This window comes from Harpia harpyja, chromosome 8 (genome assembly GCF_026419915.1).
Source record: "Harpia harpyja isolate bHarHar1 chromosome 8, bHarHar1 primary haplotype, whole genome shotgun sequence".
NCBI lineage: Eukaryota > Metazoa > Chordata > Aves > Accipitriformes > Accipitridae > Harpia > Harpia harpyja.
In genome coordinates, this window is record NC_068947.1 from 5,360,482 (window position 1) to 5,379,690 (window position 19,209).

The 19,209-nt window shown below is 41.7% G+C and overlaps 1 protein-coding gene and 1 long non-coding RNA gene across 4 annotated transcripts in view; one reads left to right on the forward strand and one right to left on the reverse strand.

Moving 5' to 3' along the window:
* Nucleotides 1-653: 653 nt before the first annotated feature.
* On the reverse strand, nucleotides 654-4,583 carry NR0B1 (nuclear receptor subfamily 0 group B member 1). Of its 3 annotated transcripts, none has more exons than XM_052794123.1 (3): nucleotides 3,785-4,583; nucleotides 2,390-2,482; nucleotides 654-2,072 (listed from the first exon to the last, which is right to left on the reverse strand). In XM_052794123.1, exons 1-3 carry the CDS (start codon nucleotides 4,368-4,370, stop codon nucleotides 2,059-2,061), a joined length of 693 nt encoding a protein of 230 aa, XP_052650083.1. In that variant the 5' UTR covers nucleotides 4,371-4,583; the 3' UTR covers nucleotides 654-2,058. The 3 variants fall into 3 exon arrangements, with proteins under 3 accessions (XP_052650083.1, XP_052650081.1, XP_052650080.1); XM_052794121.1 differs by lacking the exon at nucleotides 654-2,072 and adding an exon at nucleotides 2,088-2,301; XM_052794120.1 differs by lacking the exon at nucleotides 654-2,072 and having other exon boundaries at nucleotides 2,088-2,482; nucleotides 3,785-4,582.
* Nucleotides 3,609-19,209, forward strand: part of LOC128144822 (uncharacterized) — a 68,904-nt gene continuing 53,303 nt past the window's right edge. Inside the window, exons 1-2 of the long non-coding RNA XR_008236223.1 lie at nucleotides 3,609-3,812; nucleotides 8,736-8,897. This is a non-coding gene — a long non-coding RNA (uncharacterized LOC128144822). The remainder of the gene's footprint in view (nucleotides 3,813-8,735; nucleotides 8,898-19,209) is intronic.

Below are 19,209 nucleotides of genomic sequence, written 5' to 3' on the forward strand. Positions count from 1 at the left end.
GAAAATCCTTGCCTGTGACCAAGGTTCAGCTATTACAGTTCATTGTTAGGAGTACTCCCACAAAGTCTCTTCTGCCGCTCAGCAGAAAAGTCTGAACACTAGTGTGCATATTAACAAATTCTCAGTGGAGATGAAGTTGTTTTAATCTGAGGCTGTTGAATTTTTCTTTAGTCTTTACCACAGATTCATCTTCTGCCATTAACCACTACTTAAAAGTTTTATCATCATGCTTTGTGCTTTCGTGAAGAGCTTGCTTTGTCAGCATCCTTGAAAGCTAACTATTGTAAGCTTATATGCTGTTCACAGAGGGAAACATATACATATATTTATGTTACAGAGATGTTAGATAAGCTTAGAAGCTATTGTAAACTCACAAAACATTTATACATACACAGTAAATATTCTTTTTTTTGTTTATCTTTGTTTATATGTTTATCTTTGCTATATATGTTTACATGCATGTGTGTGTACATATAAAGGCATCAACATAAAGACTAAGCCTGCTGTATTACGGTCTGAACTGGTCTGAAGTCTGGACTGGTAGTGAAGAGCACGTTACTTACATACTTTTTGGTTTTTGGCATTTTTGGGGAGCTCCTCAGGGCACACAACCCTACCCAGAGTTACGTGAGGACCAAAGAGTGTGCATTTAAGCTATACCATTGCTTTTCAGGATGGAGGTTGTGTTTCTTGCTTTGTTTTGTTTGCTTAGTGACAGCATCCTAGTCCATGATGAGATTTTTATTGCCATGGCAATCCAGATCTGTGATACTACTTATGGGTGAACTTGTCCCCCTAGGAACGGTTGGCTACCTCTCCAAAGGTAGGGTAGGTACAAGATAACAAGTGTCCCCCCTGCTCCTTACCTGAGTGTAGGAGCTGTGATTATCCTTTGCGCAAGGTGGCAGCAAAAGAAAGCTCTTCAAAGGCGTTCCTCTCTTCCCCACACACCTCCTATTAAGGAGAGTAACTGCCTCAACTTTTATTAACTGTGTTTTAAAAAACACCTCCTATTGCTAGTGGTTAATGTATATGTGAACGATACATAGAGTTACTGGTAACTTTTACTTCAGGAACACTGTTGCACTTCTCTCTCCATTTTTTACCAATATTCCCCAGGGGAAAGGCTAGAAAACTGCACACAGAGAAAGGAAAACCATGAGACAAATCCCCCTTAAATCACTGATTTTCCCTTTTAAAATAGGACTTTTTTCAATAAAAACACAACTGCTTTCGGAGAAAGTATCAAGGCCAAGACAAAACAAAACAAAGAAAAAAGAATGTGTAAGCTTGATGCTTAATTAAGACATCTTCATGCTAGCTGACAAATTCTGATGGATGTACCAGAAGTACACCATGTTTCAGCATAATAATTTTGTATTTCTGTAGGAATAAAGTAGCCTGAAGAATCTGGCTTTCAAAATCCTAGCTAGCAATTACCTAGATGAAAAGCAAAGAAAAACATGGAGTGCATACCAGTAGTTCTCCTGACCCTGTTCAGCATCTGCTGTTTGGATATTTTTAGAGGCATTTTTGTTTGTTTGCTCTTTTGGGGAATAGAGTTACTGTCCTCTCCTGGAGCCCAACGTGTGCAGAATGGAATGTTTTACTCCCAGTGTTACAAGTTGGCCAAGCTACTTTAAGTCTCAAAATATTCCTAACGCATTTTCCCCATACAGAAGAAAGCCTTAGGTGAATATTTTAATATTCTTTATAGACTTCAACTCAGTTAAAGTCAATAGAAGTAGTTCACTGACTGCAGTAAGCCTTTGACAGAGCCAGTATCCGAACTATGAGCAGAACTGACTACGGTACCCTATTTTAATATTACTGAAATATGTGAAGTAAATGGCTTGTTCTTTCCCCCTTCTGTATGCCAACTATGTTTAAAATGTAAACCTAGACTGCTGCTTATTTTGAAAAAGCAGCGATTACTCACCTTGAAAGTACAATATCGTAAGTGTGATCTTTATTCAGAGACATGGTAAAAGAACAGCCAGTTGACTTTGGATATGAACATTCTCCGCAACCTTAAAGCTTGCTTTGATGACTGTAATCTTATTCCAAAAACACTGTGCTTAATAAAATTTAATTTCAGAACTCAAAGAATATTTTATTATGGAATACAAAAATACTATCTATGTAAAAACAATAAGTTAGTTTATTTACAGTACTTTACACTAATCTGCTCTAGGGCTTCCTTTGCATTGGATTTATTTTCATTATTTTACATGCCTTTATAATTTTGCACAAAGCATTTCCAAAAGCATGTCATCCATGTTCACTGCTCCAATGATGGGCCTAAAGAATAGTTCGGCAATCACATTAGCATTAATAGATCTTAACAAGGATAGAACAACATTCAGCTTGGCAAATCTGGCTTCATCACCTCTGTGAATGAGTCTGACATGTTCATTTAGAGCTTGTTGTGCTTCCCTCTGCAGTCCTTCAATGTACCGTGTACACTGCAGTCCAGGTAGATCTGAAAAGAAAAACAAATTATTTTGCTTACATAGGTTTTGTCTACAAAACAACAGTCTTCTTACAGAACAACTACTAACAGCTTACGGATCGTATTTATCACTCGAGGAATGAAACAAATGAAATGGCTAGAGGACTTCTTGTACGCTGAATCAACACGCGAAGTTCTACAGGGCAGTTCAAAATCTTATCATGTTGGTGTTCTGGACTTTCAATAATACTCCACTACACAAACTTGAAATACAACGTTTGCCAACATTCACTTAAGCATTAAATAGATTAGCTGATAAAACAAAAACTTTGACTGAAGAATGTTCTCCGAGACACCTGTAGAGTGACAAATGTGATCTGTAAACAGCGGGGAAGACAATAAAAATAACTTGTTAACTTGTTCACTCCTACAAAACGCATCATTCACATTTAAGGCATCTTTTGACAGCTGTTTCTGGGTAGCTCCAGATTACAGGTGGCAGGCAGCATTAACTCCGGCATACAACAGAAAGTTTCCTGGTCAACCATAGTAAGGGTACGGAAGGACAGAGTGTGCAGGATTTCCCCTTTTCAGTCCAACTAACAGTTTGACAGTGGGAGCACAGGAAGAGCCACGTCCCACTTCCACGCGGTAGCGGCATATTTAGGAAGCGCCGTATCTAACCCGCCGGCTACCTTTCAGGCGGGTCACCGACACGATCATCGATCCCTTGGCAGAGCCGCACCTGTGGAAATCTCCACAACGAGAGACGATGGCTAAAACCCAAAAAACCCATCACAAATGCTACACACAGAGCCGAAACAGCACTTTGTTCCCGGAGCCCCGTCTCGCTCGCTTTCCGCGGCGGGCAGACCTCCCGGGCAGAGCACGCTTACACCCGCCACAGCCGGTGACCGCCCCCCCCCCCCCGGCCTCTGAGGAGACGCCGCCAGGCGCCCCGCTGGGAAACGAGCCGGGAACCGCTCCGGACTCCTAACTTTCCCTAAGCGACTGCCTGGGGTTTGTTTTGTTCGCCGAAAACCTCTGCGGAAGGCGCCAGCCGCCGGGACCCCCGACCTAGCCGCAGCCGGACGCCCTCCAAGCGGTAAAGCCAGGCGGGATGGGGGGGGGGGGGCGGCCGCTCCCGGCTCGCTGCCGGCCCTGAAGAGGGTACAGCGGGTGAAACCTTCCTCCGCGTCCCCCTCCTCCGCCACCTCTTTCCCCCTGAGGAAAAGCCGCGGGTCCGCCCCGTTTCGCTGGGGGCTACGGGCGGGCTCTCCCCGTTAGCCCGCTCGCCGCCCGTGAGAGAGAGACCCCCCCCCAGTCACTCACCCGGGTTGAAGAGCACCGTCCCCTTGAGGTAAGCGTACTCCTTGGTGCTGATATCCAGGCTCCAGCACTTGGCCAGGAAGCCCTTGATAGCCTGAATCTCGCCGGCCGAGGGCAGGTGGGGGCCGCCGGGGCCGTGGTGAGGCCGGCCCGGCGGCGGTGCCCGCGGCGGGGTCTGCTCGCCCTGCCGCCGGGTGGTGAGGATCCGCTGCAGCATGCTGGGCTCGGCGCTCTCCACCGTCTCGAAGTGCACCCGCTCCTGCGCCAGCCCCAGCACCAGCAGGGGCGCCCAGCAGCTGCGGACCAGCAGGAGCTGCTCGTCCAGGGGCAGCTCTTGGAAGCAGGGCACGTTCTGGACGAAGCGCAGAGTCTTCACCAGCACGGCCGAGGCCGCCTTGCATGCCACCTGCGGGCTCCTCAGGGCCACCCGCCGCCGCGACCCGCACGGGCAGCCGCCGGACGCCTGCCCCCGCCTCGGCCCCTGCCCCGCCGGCCGCGCCGCCCGCTCCTCGCTCCTCAGGATGTTGTAGAGGATGCTGCCGTGCCGCCTGCTCTCCGCGCAGCACCGGCAGCGCTCCACGCACGCCATGGCACCCCGGGGTGGAAGCCCGGTCGGTCGGTCGGCTCGGAGGGGCGGCAGCGGTCCCCGCCGCCTCGGCCCGCTGGGAGACGCGCACTGCTCGCCCTCTGCCCGGCTCGTAACTAATTTATAGCCGGCGGCTGTGCGTGTGTGTGTGCAGCCGCAGGCGCTGTACCAGCGGTTCAAAGGGGCAGACACTCTTTACTGGCTGGAAAAGAGAGAGGGGGGGGGGGGAATAGGGAAAAAAAAAAAAGAAAACCCTCCTCCTTTCCTGAGACAGCGATGCCTAGAGGGAGCCGGCGAGCCGGCCGCCCCCGTCTATCGGCTGCGGCGCGATAAGCGGCCAAACGCCCCCCTCCTCGCCCGGCCCGCGGCCCTCTCTCCCCCTTCCTTCTCGCCCCTTCTCTCCCCCTCCGGCCCGTTTTATGTTATCCCGGGATTTTTTGAGCAGGGCAGGGTGGGACGAGGAGGGCGGCTCACGCCGCCTGCCCCTCTTGCCCTCCGCCGTCGCCCCCTGAGAGCCCCGCGGGGCCTCGTCGCAAAATGGCGGCCGGTGTGCCGCCGAGCGGTGTGAGGCGGGAGAAGGAGAAGGTGTATCGAGGGGAGGGAGGGCGGAATTGGTCCGAGGAATGTAATTCCCGCAGGAGGGGAAAGAGGAGACGCCGCTAATGATGCCAAGGGCTTTTACATGTGCCTGTCCTAAGGAGTGCTGTCCCGTGCGCCTAATTAACACCTCAGTGCTGCTGTGCGGGGAGGGAGAAGCGGACATGTTGCTGCCCAAACCAGGGTGGCTGTGTGAGTTTGGGGGGCAAGCAAGGCTCCGTCACGGTGTCGTGGGGCTTGTGCCCCTGCAGCTTCTCTGTGAAACCATCCCCCATGAATAATTCCCTTCCTCTGCTTTGCAATGCATGGCTCGTCTTTCTGATCTTACGTTGTTCCATCCATCAGTTTAAAACATTTCGATTTTCCTTTCAGGCTCTGCTTGTCCTGAAGTGAATCTTTCCTTCTAGACTCAGATACCCACTTTTCTGAGACCCATCTTCTCCGAGTGGCATATGGACTCCAAAGCAAGGAAATAATCCTTTCAGGCTTGACGTTTACACAGGAGGGATACGGGAATAGTGATTGTCCAAATGTGATTTCACTCTTGAATGAAAAATAAGCACATTTACTTTCTCAATTGGCCTAACTAAAAGTAGGTGCAGCAGAGAAGAGTACTTAATGGCTACAGAAAGTAAAGAGTTACTTCTGTGTGCTGCATGCGGGTTAAAACAGAAACATTTTATGTTTCATGTGATCTGGAAGAACTTTGGCACAGATTTAGAGAAAGCAGCCGGTTGCAAGCAGCCTTCTGTACCTGCCGCATCAGTGTTTGCTACCAAGGGATGTCTAAATGACCCCTGGAAAGCTGCATTTCCTTTCAATAAAAGTATGCATGTCTTTTAAGCAAATATCATTGAGTGCTTTGGATTTCTTAGAAACAGAATGACTTCAGGCTGAATCTCAGCAATTTCTTTTCCCTGTGAAGTCAGTCCCACCCTATCAGCTTACATAGGTATATAGTCCTTTCTCTCCAAGTATTTCTTCACAATTGGACTCAGAAGGGCTATTCTTTACAAACAGCACAAAAGGCACTTTTATATAAAGCACTGGTGAGTGCTTATCTGCCTCAGGTAAACCTTGTTTTCCAAATGCAGGTTGTCCACAATCTGGAGTACTATACCTTTGGTTTTACCTATGAAATGCATTTTTTCCACAGACGCAAATATGATAAAGCCCTTTATTGGCGTTGCAGTAGGGGAGAACTGTTACACTGCATCAGTGAAGCGATGTCTACAGTTTGCAGACAGGACAGTTAGGTCCCTGGAGTAGCAATGATGTTTCACCAAACATCCTTTAAGGAAAAAAAATGCTTAGAATTCCAAAAGAAATTTAATAATATCAAGTGTTACCAAATTTTTCATTTGAAAAGTATCACTGGTAATGGGAAAACACTCATTTACTTCTCTAGAACATTTCCTTGCCATTCTCTGTTGTTCCCTGTTGTATTCATCAGTGTTTTCTCAACATTGTTATGTTGGGATTTTAGAGGGTTTCTTTTTGCCTTTTTAGTCTTCTTCCTTCTTAGTTTTTTGTGGGTTTGCTGGTGGGTTTTGTTTTGGGTTTTTTGGAGGGGAGGGGAGGGTGTTGCACTAACTTCAGAGATAAATCTTGCCAAGTTTTAGAAAATGAGTATCCCTAAGCTTTTACTTGGTTTGACTAGCACTTCTCTCATGAGGTACATATTACTAGACTGACTGTGGAATCTAACTGGTTTTTATGAGTTTGTAACTTGGAAGGTATCTATGGGAAAGCGTACAGTCGAGACTCGGATCATTGCCTTTGCAGTTTCGACCTTGGACTCCAATTGTGGGAACATTCTGCTTCTTATGGGAGGAGGATGCTTACACAGGGCCATAGACAAAGGCGATATTTAGCTTTTATACCAGGTCTACAATAGAAATTTTTCCTGATGTAGCTATATTGGTTGCAGGTTTTTAATTTTTCAAGGCATTTTTCTTTCAACCAAGTCTCAAATGTAGATGCAGTTCTACTGTCCTATAATGATTTTGCTGACACAGTTAATTTTCTAAACCAACTTATACATAAAGGCTTTGTCTTTGATAACTATGTCAACATGGGTATCCCATACTGAAACTGAAAGTTGATTTACTATGCAGTGCCAGAAATTACATCACTGTAGTTATAAGTGTACCTCCTTCTCTCATGAGTGCATGTAACCACTCATTTCTCTTTTTCTAACTCTTCATGTATCTTAATGTATCCTAATGTACATGGCATTTTTTTCAGGGTAGATCATCCCTTTCCTAGCTAAAACATGAAGAATGTCCTAGAAATACTTATTAGTGTTTTTCATATTGAAGTTTAGCAATTTGAACAGTCTTTATTTTCAAGTCTGAGTTCTGCCTGTCTATAGCAGTCAAGCTAAATTAAAGGCAACAAAGCTTTCTATTTAAAACCAAAAAGAAAAAAAAAATCCCTCACAGACAGGTAATTGTTTTGATGGAAAATGCACAAAAAAACTTTTAACAAAAAGTGGATGTGTCCAATTTCTGCCAAAAGATCTAATGTTGCATGTGTGTTACCAAGCTCCTTATGGTACAGTCATGTATAGATTTACATGCCTCCAGACAAAGGACTATTTATTTGCGACTTTTTTGGTTGTTTTTGTTTGGGGGGGGGGGGGGGGGGGGGTTGTGGGTGTTTTTTTTTTAAACTCAGACAAAAGCCTTGGATGTGAAGGTGATATAGTGCAGTCTTGGCAGTCTTACTGTTCCATGTTGCTCTTCAGTGTCTCTGTATCACTCATCTGGTAGCACATTTGGTTCTTGGCCAGAGGGCAAGACTTCAGTTTCAGAACAAGACCAAACAAGCATTTGTTTTTATGCTGTCAGTGCTTTAGTGCATCATTAGCTTGAGAGCGAGCTTTTTTCCAATGGGGAATTGGATCCTGATATCCTCTAAATACCTACTATTCCTTCCAGTATAAATGCTGAAAAATAAAATTTGATCTTAAGATCAGATGAAAAACTGAGACTCAATTTGGTGATTAGCACAAGAGAAGTTAACTTTTTCTCTGGAAAAAAAGGGTTGAGTGTGGAATATGTTACAAGGATATGATTAGCAAGATGTCTTTTGTATAAGAGGTACTCCATTAAAACAAGGTTTTGGAATTTAAGTATATTGCTGTTTTTCATGTGCTTCTCATTGTGACTGTCCATTTGTTAGACTGACCACCATTCACAGTTCCCCTGTTTTACTGGAGTGTTTACTTGAAAATAAGTGGGGATTAAAGGAAAAGTATCACCATGAGTAATGTTCTACCTATATGCTGTACCATGTATCCCTGATGGCACTGTTGTCTCCTTTCTTGATGGGCAATGGATTCCTTGGGAGGATCATATTAAGAGCCTGATTGATGCTACCTGAGCCATGGCATTTTGGATACAGAAGTAGGAATCCTGAATTTGAATTTACTGTTGTTGGACCATGCACTTCACTGTCATATTTCCACTGGCAGATAGCCAATTTAAGGAGGCCTTCACATATCCCTGACCTTTTTTTGTTGCACCCATATGTTAATTCACCTTAGCTAATGAAACTATGTTTTGGAGGAGGCAAAATTAGGGGAAGAGAAGCAACACTATCAACTTTTTCCAGTTAAAGGCACTCAGCTCTTCATTAAAAAAAGATTGATCTTTGGGCTCTGTAAAGAGCTGTGGGTCCCAGCAATCTAAAACCATTTAGGTATGCTATTGGGGGTTGGCCATTTCAGTGTTTAAATATAAGTATTTTTTTTTTTTTTGTCCAAAGTGAGTTCATACAGCTCCCAAACATCTGCCAGTGTGGCATCTTAGGGGTGCAGTCCCATAAGACCAGCCGAGCCAATCTAGGAGCTCATTGGAGCTGAAAGAGTGACTCCCACAGGCGCACTTGCTTTCCTTGTGCCAGCTCTGGCACTCACGTGACTCCTTGGTAAGCCAAATCCTTTTATTAAGCTGGCAGAATTTTTGTAACAGTCATTACAAGAAAGGTAGCCTTGAAACGTGCTCTCCTTGCTTTATTTTCCCCCGTGATGCTTTTGAAGTTTCTGCCCAACCTGACAAGCTGTAACACTTGTGATTTGGCAGAATTTTGCTTGGCTGAATCAGCAAAAAGTCTAGCCCATCAAGAAAAAACATGCAATTTTCTGCCGGTTCACTGAACTGAACTCATTCAGCTAGGGATCAGACCAGTGCCGGAGCAGGTGGAAAGGAGTGGCCTGACCTCCCTTCCAGGAGTGGGAGGAGAAAGGGGGAAAGAGCAGGACCATGGCTGCAAGCCATCATTCCACTCAGCCACCATGTGGAACTGCTCCCTCAGGGAGGTAAAACCCTAAATCTTGAGAGCAGAAAAACTAGGGGTAGGAGGGAGAGGGCTTGTAGCAATCTTTGGTTTTAAATTCATCTTTTAAATGCTATCTGAAATTGATCTGTACTCCTCCTGATGACACATGAATAAGGGAATTGTGTTATAAAATACTAGTGTAGAAATAACTTTGAATTACTGAGCTTATTACATTTATTTGCCTTGAGGAATACATTGTGGATACAGAACAACAGATGAATAACAGGCAAAAAGCTGGTAAATTAAGCTCTTTAATACACTGTTCAAGGTTGTGGCATAAAGAATAAAACACATTCTAGCACTGCTATGGCAATAGGACACTGTGTATCTGTTACACCAATTCTTAAGTTGACTTTTCTGTATAAATACATATGTTATTGCAGCCGATTGACTGAGACTGACAGGTTCACAAATACACTTACATTTGTGAGTAATATCATGGGATATGCTACTAATAAAAAATTTACATTTAAATAAGCTTATAAGTAAGCATGCATTTTATCTGAAAAGCAATGTGAGGACTTTTAAAATCTATACATCTTTCCATAGATTTTAATTCAGACATATTTCACCCAAGTTAGATATTTTAAAATACCATCCTTCTGGTGAATCAGTGATATAATTTCTCATTAAATCAGGTTCATGTTATGGTATTAGAAAATTATTTATTTCCTTCTTACCATTTTTCATACATGAGTTTGACAGATGCATAAATGATTTATAGGTTCACCCTAAAATCTAAAATCTGTATCTCAAATATTTATAATCTTCAAATAACTTCTGCAGTTCTTTAGCTACATTCTTTGCTTCAATCACAATTCACCAGGTTTCTAAAATACACACTTCTGTAGCTAGCAGGAAAATCATTTGGCATTCTGTTCTGCTGGCAGACAAGATAGACTACATCTTCAGTTTTGTCAAAATAATCAGGTTATCTTACCCTCTTTAAAGACAGGATTTTGCTAATCTAGATCTTTTCAACAAAACTGGGTTAGGGAGTGACCCGGCAGTTATGTTGGTACATCTAGGGTACTTGCAGTCATTGATAGCCCGAAGTACAGTGAGAAGTACTAACATCTTAATCTGTCTCAGCTGCAGCCAGACAACATCCTTGGCTAGTCTGAGATTCAGAGACTTTAAGGCCGGCTGGAACCACCAGCTCCCCTTGTTGGACTTCCTAAAGGCACTGTTAAACACTGAGCTTTTGTTGACTGAAGTGCAACTTCTGCCCATCTCTATGCCTCTGCAGAAAACCATTCAATTTTGATTTGAAAACTCAGTCCCAGAGGTAAAAGCCCACCACCTCACTGTCTGTTTATCCAGGATTTTATCACTCTTACTGTATAAAATTAACACTGCACTACTACTTTCCAGATTCAGCTTATAACTTCTAGGCTCCTGATACACCTTTCCCTACTAATTTAAGAACACAGGAATTATGCCTGTCAGTAGTAACTCATCTTTTAATAAGTGAAACAGATTTTAGGTTACAGGCAGAGCTTGAAAACTAACACTCTGAACAAGTTTTTTCTCTGAAGGCCTATTCCATTGATGTCCTTTGTGGCCATTTTGCCAATTGCTAACACCCTTTGAAGAGTGGACATCAGAAATGCACAGAATATTCCAATTATGCTGTTCTCAACAGTGCGATAGAGAGATACATAGTCATTCCTCAACTCACATTCATTACTCTAGGTCTCATACATTAAAGGATCATGTAAACTTTTTTGAGTCATTATCTCACTGGAAACTCATGTTAGATTGCTTGCCTGCTGTGACTCCCTGAATAATTTTCTGATCTCCTTCTTTCCACAAGAGAGCTGTTTATTAACAGAGGTAGGATGCCTTTCTTTCAGTTTTGCATTTTTCTGCATTATAATGCATTTCATATGAACAGGTCCAGCAATCCAAGAGGAGAGCTTTCTTGGCCTAGGATTACTTCTCCTCATCGCCGTTGATCATTATCATCCAAGAATGCCTAGGCATCCTGTGAGTTAGAGATGGAAATATTCTTCTTGATAAGTGTGTTTTGTCCATTTAATTTTTAACTTTGTTAAGTCCTTTATTGGTACTGCATAGTGCTGATGTTTTAATTGGTATGTCACATCACTCAGGAAAATGCCTTACCAGGAATCTAAAGAATGTTGTATCTGAGTGGTTACTTTTGGCTGAACCTAGGCAGAGTGATATATTATAGCGTACTCCATGATCCCCTTGTTCATGTTGTCCAGATCAGGGACTTGGCCATAACACCCTGTACTTTTCTTAGAATCCACGCACGCAGGGTGCCATGGCCGTAAATGAGGTGCAGAGGTTCTGTTCTGCAACATCTTTCCCCAGACCCTTAGGGTTTAGCTGCCTGTGCTCCAAGCTAGCTCTGATATGTGCATTTGTGTAACCTTAGGCCAGAGCTGTGCGAGACAGAGCTGTGAGAAGCCTCGTTGGGCTTTGTTCAGGAGTTGCTTTGTTCAGGGGTTGCTTTTATGCTCAGACCCTTGCTCCTTGTCTGAGCTATGTTGTAGATATGCCTGTGCCTGGCCCTGTACTTTGCTCAACCTGACTTTGACCCCTCTGCCTTGACTTCCTAGCTTGGCCTTGGACCTGCTACAGGCTTGCCTGCTGATCACTGGACTATGGCCAACGCTAGTCATCATCACTGGACCTGCTCCGCTCTACTTGTTGAGGTACTGTGGGAATGCACACCTTGTCAATGAGGAAATGGCCCCTGTCCCCCTTGTTGTGATCCTCAGCCTTTGGCTCACCTTCCCTTGCGGAGGAGGCTGCTCCTGCTCTTTCCTGGCACAAGGCTACTTCCCATGGGCACCAAGGTACAGGAATAAGAAGGGAAGAAGAAGGGCGGCATGCTTGGCGTTCACCCAAATCAAGAGCTGCACATTGCTGGTGAAAGAGCTCGGAAGTACTCTTGGCTCTGACAGTTTAGGCATTCTCAGAATCAGCTAGACAAAGATGCAGTTGGGTAGGTTTGCAGGTAGAGTGTAACTAAGAAATGTAGTGACAAGCAGAATTGCAAGCCTCTAGTGAAGCACTTGAATTGTAAATCAGCCTTGGTTGGTAAAGAATGCAGGCAGAGCTGCAAACTTCTTCCCACTTAGTGATGGATATTAAGATCCATATGGATACTCAAGCCATTTCAGAACCTTAAAGTGGTAATCGTCAACTGTTAAACAGGCGATAAGTATTAAGATACTGTGAATAGTATTGCAAAACTATTAACATTGATTCAACACTTGCCGATTATTTTTAAAAATACCTTTATGGTGTTGCTAGAACACAGTGACTCACTACAGTACTCAAATGTATGTCTTCCATTATAGTCATTTTCTTTCATTATCTCTAATCCTTTAATTGTTTGACTTTTATATATTTTTTAGCTATTATCACCACCTTTCTAATACTTCCTGGCAATAGCTCTAGATGTGTTTTTTTCTCAGATGCCCTCTTTCACTTTTCCAGTAGTACATCGATTTTAGTATAATTCCTCTTGCATCTCCAGAGCTGTTAAGACACATTGTATGTCTTCTACTGTGTGGCTTCTAATATGTGTGGTTGTATGTATTATTGCACCAGGCACTTTCATCTCAGATGTGCACCCCAAACTTTGCACTGATACTACCTTGCAATGTTTACTCTTGACCTTGCATCATTAGAGAACATCATAAGCAGTATTTCTGAGGAAAAAAATATTAGCCAGGTCAGCAGAGTCATGTGGACAGATAATTTTGCTTCTCATTATCACTAGCTGCAAAAACAAGGCAGGAGAAAATGACAGGACTTAGAAGTCTTTGTTTATTCATGTCCTGTTTACATGCTGGACTGCATACACCCTCTTTTCTCTGCTGTTCCATATTAATTAAACAATGGGAGTAATGAATTGATACTTTAAAATCTTTTAATTTTGTCATCTTTCAAAAACTTTGCCATTTTTAATTACACTGCAGTATCTTCGCGAAGAGTGGCAGATATGTGAATAAGCTGTGGCTTGTTCATGATACTTTAATAACAAGGGTTACATTTTTGAGTGTCTGAGACTGATCATAGAGTACAGGAGAGAGACCTGTGCCTGGCTGTTACCTTGTTGTAGCCTACCTAGTTCAGACTCCTTTAACAGTTTAAAGAAGGGCGTGCACTGAAGCTATTTGATTCTGTAAACAACTTCTGTTGAAGGACTAGTACTGAAGTTTTGTACTTTCAAAAGTGTGCATTTCTTTAGTGTCTCTCTCCCTCATGTCAAACCCATGTTTGGTCTCTTTACCCACACAACTGTCTTAGCTGAGCAGTAAGTATGAACCCACCTAAAGAGCTAGCAGTTTATGCTTCTAGAAGACAGAGTTGATAAAGATGAAAGAAAAAAAAAAAGAAGAAAAGAGAGAAAAGAAAAAAGAACAGGAAAGAAGATTGTGAGAGTTTGAATCTTCTGATGTTTGTCATGTCTACAGACGTGAGTGGTTAGGCTTGCATTTTTTAGGTCCACTTCTCAGAACATTCTGAAACCTCTAAATACTGGGATAGTAATACTGAAATCAATAGTATAAATTTCATTTAAAACCCCACATGAATCAAGGTATTTCAGAGTTAATTGTTCAATAAGGGTGTCATAGGCAATCAATTTAATAATGTTTAGAATGTTCTGCCATGAATACTAATCAAGCAATAAAGGAACTTCGTTTAGAACTAGAATTTAGTGTGCGTCCATGAGAGAATGCCATTTATATTATGTTAACTTTTGGATAACGCATGTTATGTGTTGGGATTTTTTTATTTGCTTAGAAGCAAAGATGAAAAAGAGCCTACAGTACTGATGTATATATATATACCTTTCTCATTTCATTTTGATTCAGGGAACTGAAGTAAAAAATAAAATCTTCTTAGGATTTAATCATCTTCAAATTAATAGCATTGGCTAGTGTTACACTCCTCCTACATTTGGTGACTATGAAGGATTTGTGGGTTTTTCAGTGACCATGACAAGGAGAAGGTAGAGACACTGAACGCTGAGTTAAAAGAGGAGGAAGTTTGTTTATCATTACTGAATCATCTGCTGAGGTTTTTTTTCTAGATATCGAGGAAAATGCAAAGCATTGAACAGAAAAGTTACTGAGCAAAAAATTGTTAGTCTCCAATGTCCATACTAGCAGCTTTAGTTCAGAGGGGCAAGCAAGTGAAACACATGTATGTTGTTGCTAGATGAGAAGCACCCATGATGGAGGAGAAATGTGTGAAGGAGCGAAAGAACAGGTCCCTGCAAAGAAGGATGAAAGGCACTGCCACTGGATGGTGATAGAGTAGCCATAAGATGTACATGTGACATAGAAAATGAGGGACAGTAAGTGGGCATGTTGAGGAAAACTTTAACTTAGAAAACTGGAAGTGGAAAGCCTTGGAAGAGGAAGATTGGGAATTCCTTCTTTCACACCTTCATAATTTATTTTGTTTACCAGTGTGCACCATGCAGAGGATCCACATCAGAAGGAGAAAAAAAAACCCAACTAAAATGTCATCACTGACACTTCATTGTCTTTTTCTTGCATCCAGAACCGTATTCAGTTTAAATCTTTCACTCTTTTCAAGGACAAGTTTTCTCTGTACACCTGTAATGCAGTAAATCACATCATTACCTTGGACTTTTAATCTCAGAACATCAGGAGCATGGTCTGAGAATGAGAAATGAGGATGTTGCTGATTGTAGATGTTAATATCTAAAACTTTTAGCAATTACATGAGGGATAGTTTGGAGTAAAACAGCCATGTTTACTTCTGATTTGAAGTATGACTTCTTACTTTCAATTAGCTGTGTTCTGTCCTTACAATAATAGTTCCCACATAGAGCATAGAAATCTTAATCTGATTTTTTGATGCTTTTTTTTACTTCTCCTGAGGCAAACTTGTGTGCTTTTCTTTACCAAACTTGACAAGGGTTAGTCCTTTACACACGTATATCCCAGAAGTTCCCTGGAGACCTCCTTTTCCTCTCAACAGTCTTCTTCCCTTCCACCTCCAAATCCCAGAGGAGTTTAGTTCTTACAAAAGTTTCTATGTCATAGCCGGCCTGAATCTTTGCCAGTCTTTCCTGGTAAGCAGAGAGCAGTTCATTTTGAAGCAGGTCAGACTATAATTAAAAATGTGGAAAGAAGAGAGAGAAACATTACCTTACTGTAACTGAAACTGGATGAGTGGGGTTTTTTTTGCAAGGTCTTGCTTACCAAAGGATACGAAGAGTCTGATTCCATTCCGTGGCAGATGCTGAACTCCACCCCGATTTGTGACATTCTTCTGTGATTACTGGAATTACACCAGTGTTAGGGCTGATGTAAAACTGCAGTGCCTCTGACCGTTCAAAGAAAGTCCTCTAAGGTTTTATCCACCCTGCAAAATTAAACGAGTAGTTTTAGTAAGTCTAGAAGGAGTAGCACTGACGTGATGGAAATGACAGTCACTGTCCAAGTCCTCCAGGCTGTCAGTTATATCACCTTCATTCCTAAGGCTAAATTAAAGCTACAGTGGTTTCACATCTTCATTTTGACGAGTAGACATAGTCCTAATACCTTTGATTTGATCCAAGTAATAGCTACAGCTCCCTGATGTTATCAAGCAACATAAAAAGGAAATCCCATGTGTTCCTGGCATATGGTGTCTATGCTATAGTGTGAGACTGTAATTTGGGAAGGATGATACACTACTAAAAGAAAATTAACAGTGTTTTTCTAAAATATTTAAAAGCTGAGGTGGTGTTGCTGAAACACCATCTTTTCATCTCTCTGTTGCTGACACAGCTCATGTTGAAACAGTTTTATTAAAGTCATTACAGGGTCAATGGAAAATCTCCATGCATATCTGAAGTATTTTGAGTGATTTATGTGAGTCCATGGATATTCATTATAATGATATTCTTTCATGTTTCCTTTGACAGGCAGAACAATGTCACTGGTAATGTCCAAAATAAATTATATCATCGTAAAGCTGGACCTTAAATGCAACAAAATTAAATTTAAGATAACTCTTAAAGTTTGACAATTAAGGAAAGTTAAAGGACATACTTCAAGTAGTACTTGTCACCCTAAATTGCCCTGCTCTGAGTAAGTGTTGACATGCAGTAGGCTTTGTGACACAGAAGCAGACATATCATGTGTAACCTGTGCTATAAGTGCAAGGGCAAGAATGTAGTGAGAGAGCCTGTTCTAAATTCTCTCACATTGTCTGGTTTATAGGGACTCTGTATCAATATGCTGTTTTCAATGCCATGTGTCTCAGAGTAGTGCAGTTTTCTGTATTAGGTGTTTGCTGTTGTCTGTAGCTATCAAAAGATTCTCTTCAGTGAGGGTTCATGTGTAAGTACTCATCATTATTCCCAGCAATTCTGCAACTGGCCCCAGTGAAAATACCGAGTGCTCATGGATTTCCTGACACAGTCTGCTTTTATATTGTCATTTATGTAGGATGATGATAACTAAAGACTGAGATAAGAGTGCCATTGTGCTTAGGAACTCCGTAGCTAGTAGTAAGAGACTGTCAACAGTTTGGCACAGGGACTATTGCAATTGACTGAAGAGAATCAAAGCCAGAGAGGACAAGCAACAAAGACGTGAAATTATTTGCCTGAGGTTATTTAGGAAGTCAAAAACAGAATTGGGAGCAAATCTGTCAGTGGAATTATGGCTTTGTTTAAGCCAGCAGCAAATTTTCCCCTAGATTCAATGGAGCTAAGATTCATCCCACATATTATGGCTTCCCTGCTTCATTCCCCATTCCACACCAGGCCTAGTATACAACTTTATTTTAAAATACCACAGGCCACATTCAATACAGTATGTTCATTTGGCTGAACATACAAAAACAAATTGGAGACTTGGTTCTCTAATCAGCTGAAACAGAGGTCAGCCAATTTCCTCATCAATGAAGCATTGAGAAATGTGAGCACTATTCACAAAGGTCTGAATCATGCTGGCTATTGAATGTTCTGGATCAAAGTGCCACTTTCAGAGAAATAGTGGAAGTTAACATCAATGGAGTAATCAACATTTCTAGTACCACCATTGGCAACATTGGCCTATTTGTCCTCTGCTGATGAAGTGCCAGAGCCCTTTCCACCCAGTAAATATTCCAGGGCAGATTAAATTCTGCAAAACTTCCTCTTCCACTTTCCTTAATCTGCTTTGTTTCCTTGTATGGTGTTTTCATGCAGGTGTTTGTTCTCTAAAGCCTGAGTTTTTCTCTGAAAATGCTTCTGTAGCCATTCTGTAGCCTAACTTCAGGATCCATTCATATCTGTAGTAGCTTTCTCCAAAACATAGAAGATACTATCTCACATCTGTGTCACATTTCTTGAACACATGCACTCTTTCTGGGGAATTGGGGCTGGGAAGAAGAAAATATGGTTAGAAAAGCTGGATAGGAGGGTCTGTTCTTTCATAATCATCAAAAGCCATCAGAGTGGTATTTTAGTTCTTTGTGTTAATTGCTTAAGTTAAATGAAAACATAAACAGGAAGAAGACAGAGATTTTCCAATGCAGAAACCTAGCATTATGCTGAAATTAAGCATATGCTTAATATCCTCACAGACACCATCTGGAAAAAAAAGCCAGCGTTGTGAGATTCCAACTTAATGCACACAATTTGCATTCTACTATCCTTGATTTGACTGTTAAAAACGAGTGAAAACTTCAGTGTTTTAATTTAGTGATAAATAGTGGGTTAATGAAGGAGGAGTGACTTTGTTTTCCCAATTTAAAGCTGTACCTGCGTGATAACCTTGTTGCATATTACATATTTACTATCAGGGCATGTAACTCTGCTTAGCCCAGCAATTTTGGTCAGTGAAACAGCACAGCTTAACAGTCCCATAGTGAACCGATGAAAACAGGTATAAAAATAATGAACCCTGGAGTTATGTACAGAGAAACACATTGCTCTCTGCTTTAGCAACTTTATGTTTGTTTAGCTACTTCATTGCAGGCCAAGAGCCATGCAGAAGGGAATGGAAACAAGATAGGTAGAATAAGTAGGCAGAGCAAAATTTGTATAGTCCAAGCAAGCATATCTACAGTTTCCCAGTAGAGAAGACTGTTTGCTGAATATCAAAAAGATTTATTTGGTACTTAATTTTATGTAAGAGATATGTGATTTTTTTTTTTAATTAAACACCAAATAGTCAGAAAAATGTGTGCAATTTTTTAGTTCCATTAAATTCACCCTTAAATGAGTGCTTCTGACTGAATTATTTTGTTGACTTTTTTTCAGTAAACTGGTACAGTTATGCTCTCCTTTAAGTAGCTTTATTACCTCTATGGTCATATGTTCTTACATGCTTAGTCCTTTTTGTCTGGTGCTGAGAACTAAGTGCTTAACTCAGGGCAATGGAGAAAATCTAGTTCAAGAAGCAGACCAGCTTTTTTTTTCTGCTTATGCCAAAAGAAAAAAAGCAATTTCCATAAATTTCAGATTTATATGCCAGGGATGATATTAAATTTGCCTCAGAAATATGTATTCATACATCTCACCATATGGATGTACTTTATTCATTCTGAATGCAGGTGTTTCTGAAGCAGATCATGACTGTATAAATGAATTGAAAAGTTCAAGATCTGATGACTGCTGAAAAGTTGATTGCTTTCTTAAAAGACTCTAATCAATTAGAGTGAAGATCATGGAGGAACACAGATTCATTTGATTCACTATCAGATTTAGAGATTTTCATAAAACCTTCTCTGCCAGCTTTGGTTTTCTTTTTTGTTTAGATGATAGAAGTGTATAATAAGAATACAAGTCCATTTCCCAGTGGTTACAGGAGTAGTATTTTTGAAAATGAATACGTCAATGGTTTGAGCTGGTAGCTCAATGTTAAGTTTACCAGTCTGGGGATGCCCTAAGTCTTTCGGTTAAAAA

Bases quoted from the DNA above. Each gene is read 5' to 3' on its own strand.
- NR0B1 (XM_052794120.1), bottom strand. From the start codon at position 4,370: ATGGCGTGCGTGGAGCGCTGCCGGTGCTGCGCGGAGAGCAGGCGGCAC. The intron at 2,483-3,784 runs GTGAGTGACTGG...TTTTCTTTTCAG, and splicing joins GACGGTGCTCTTCAACCCGG to ATCTACCTGGACTGCAGTGT.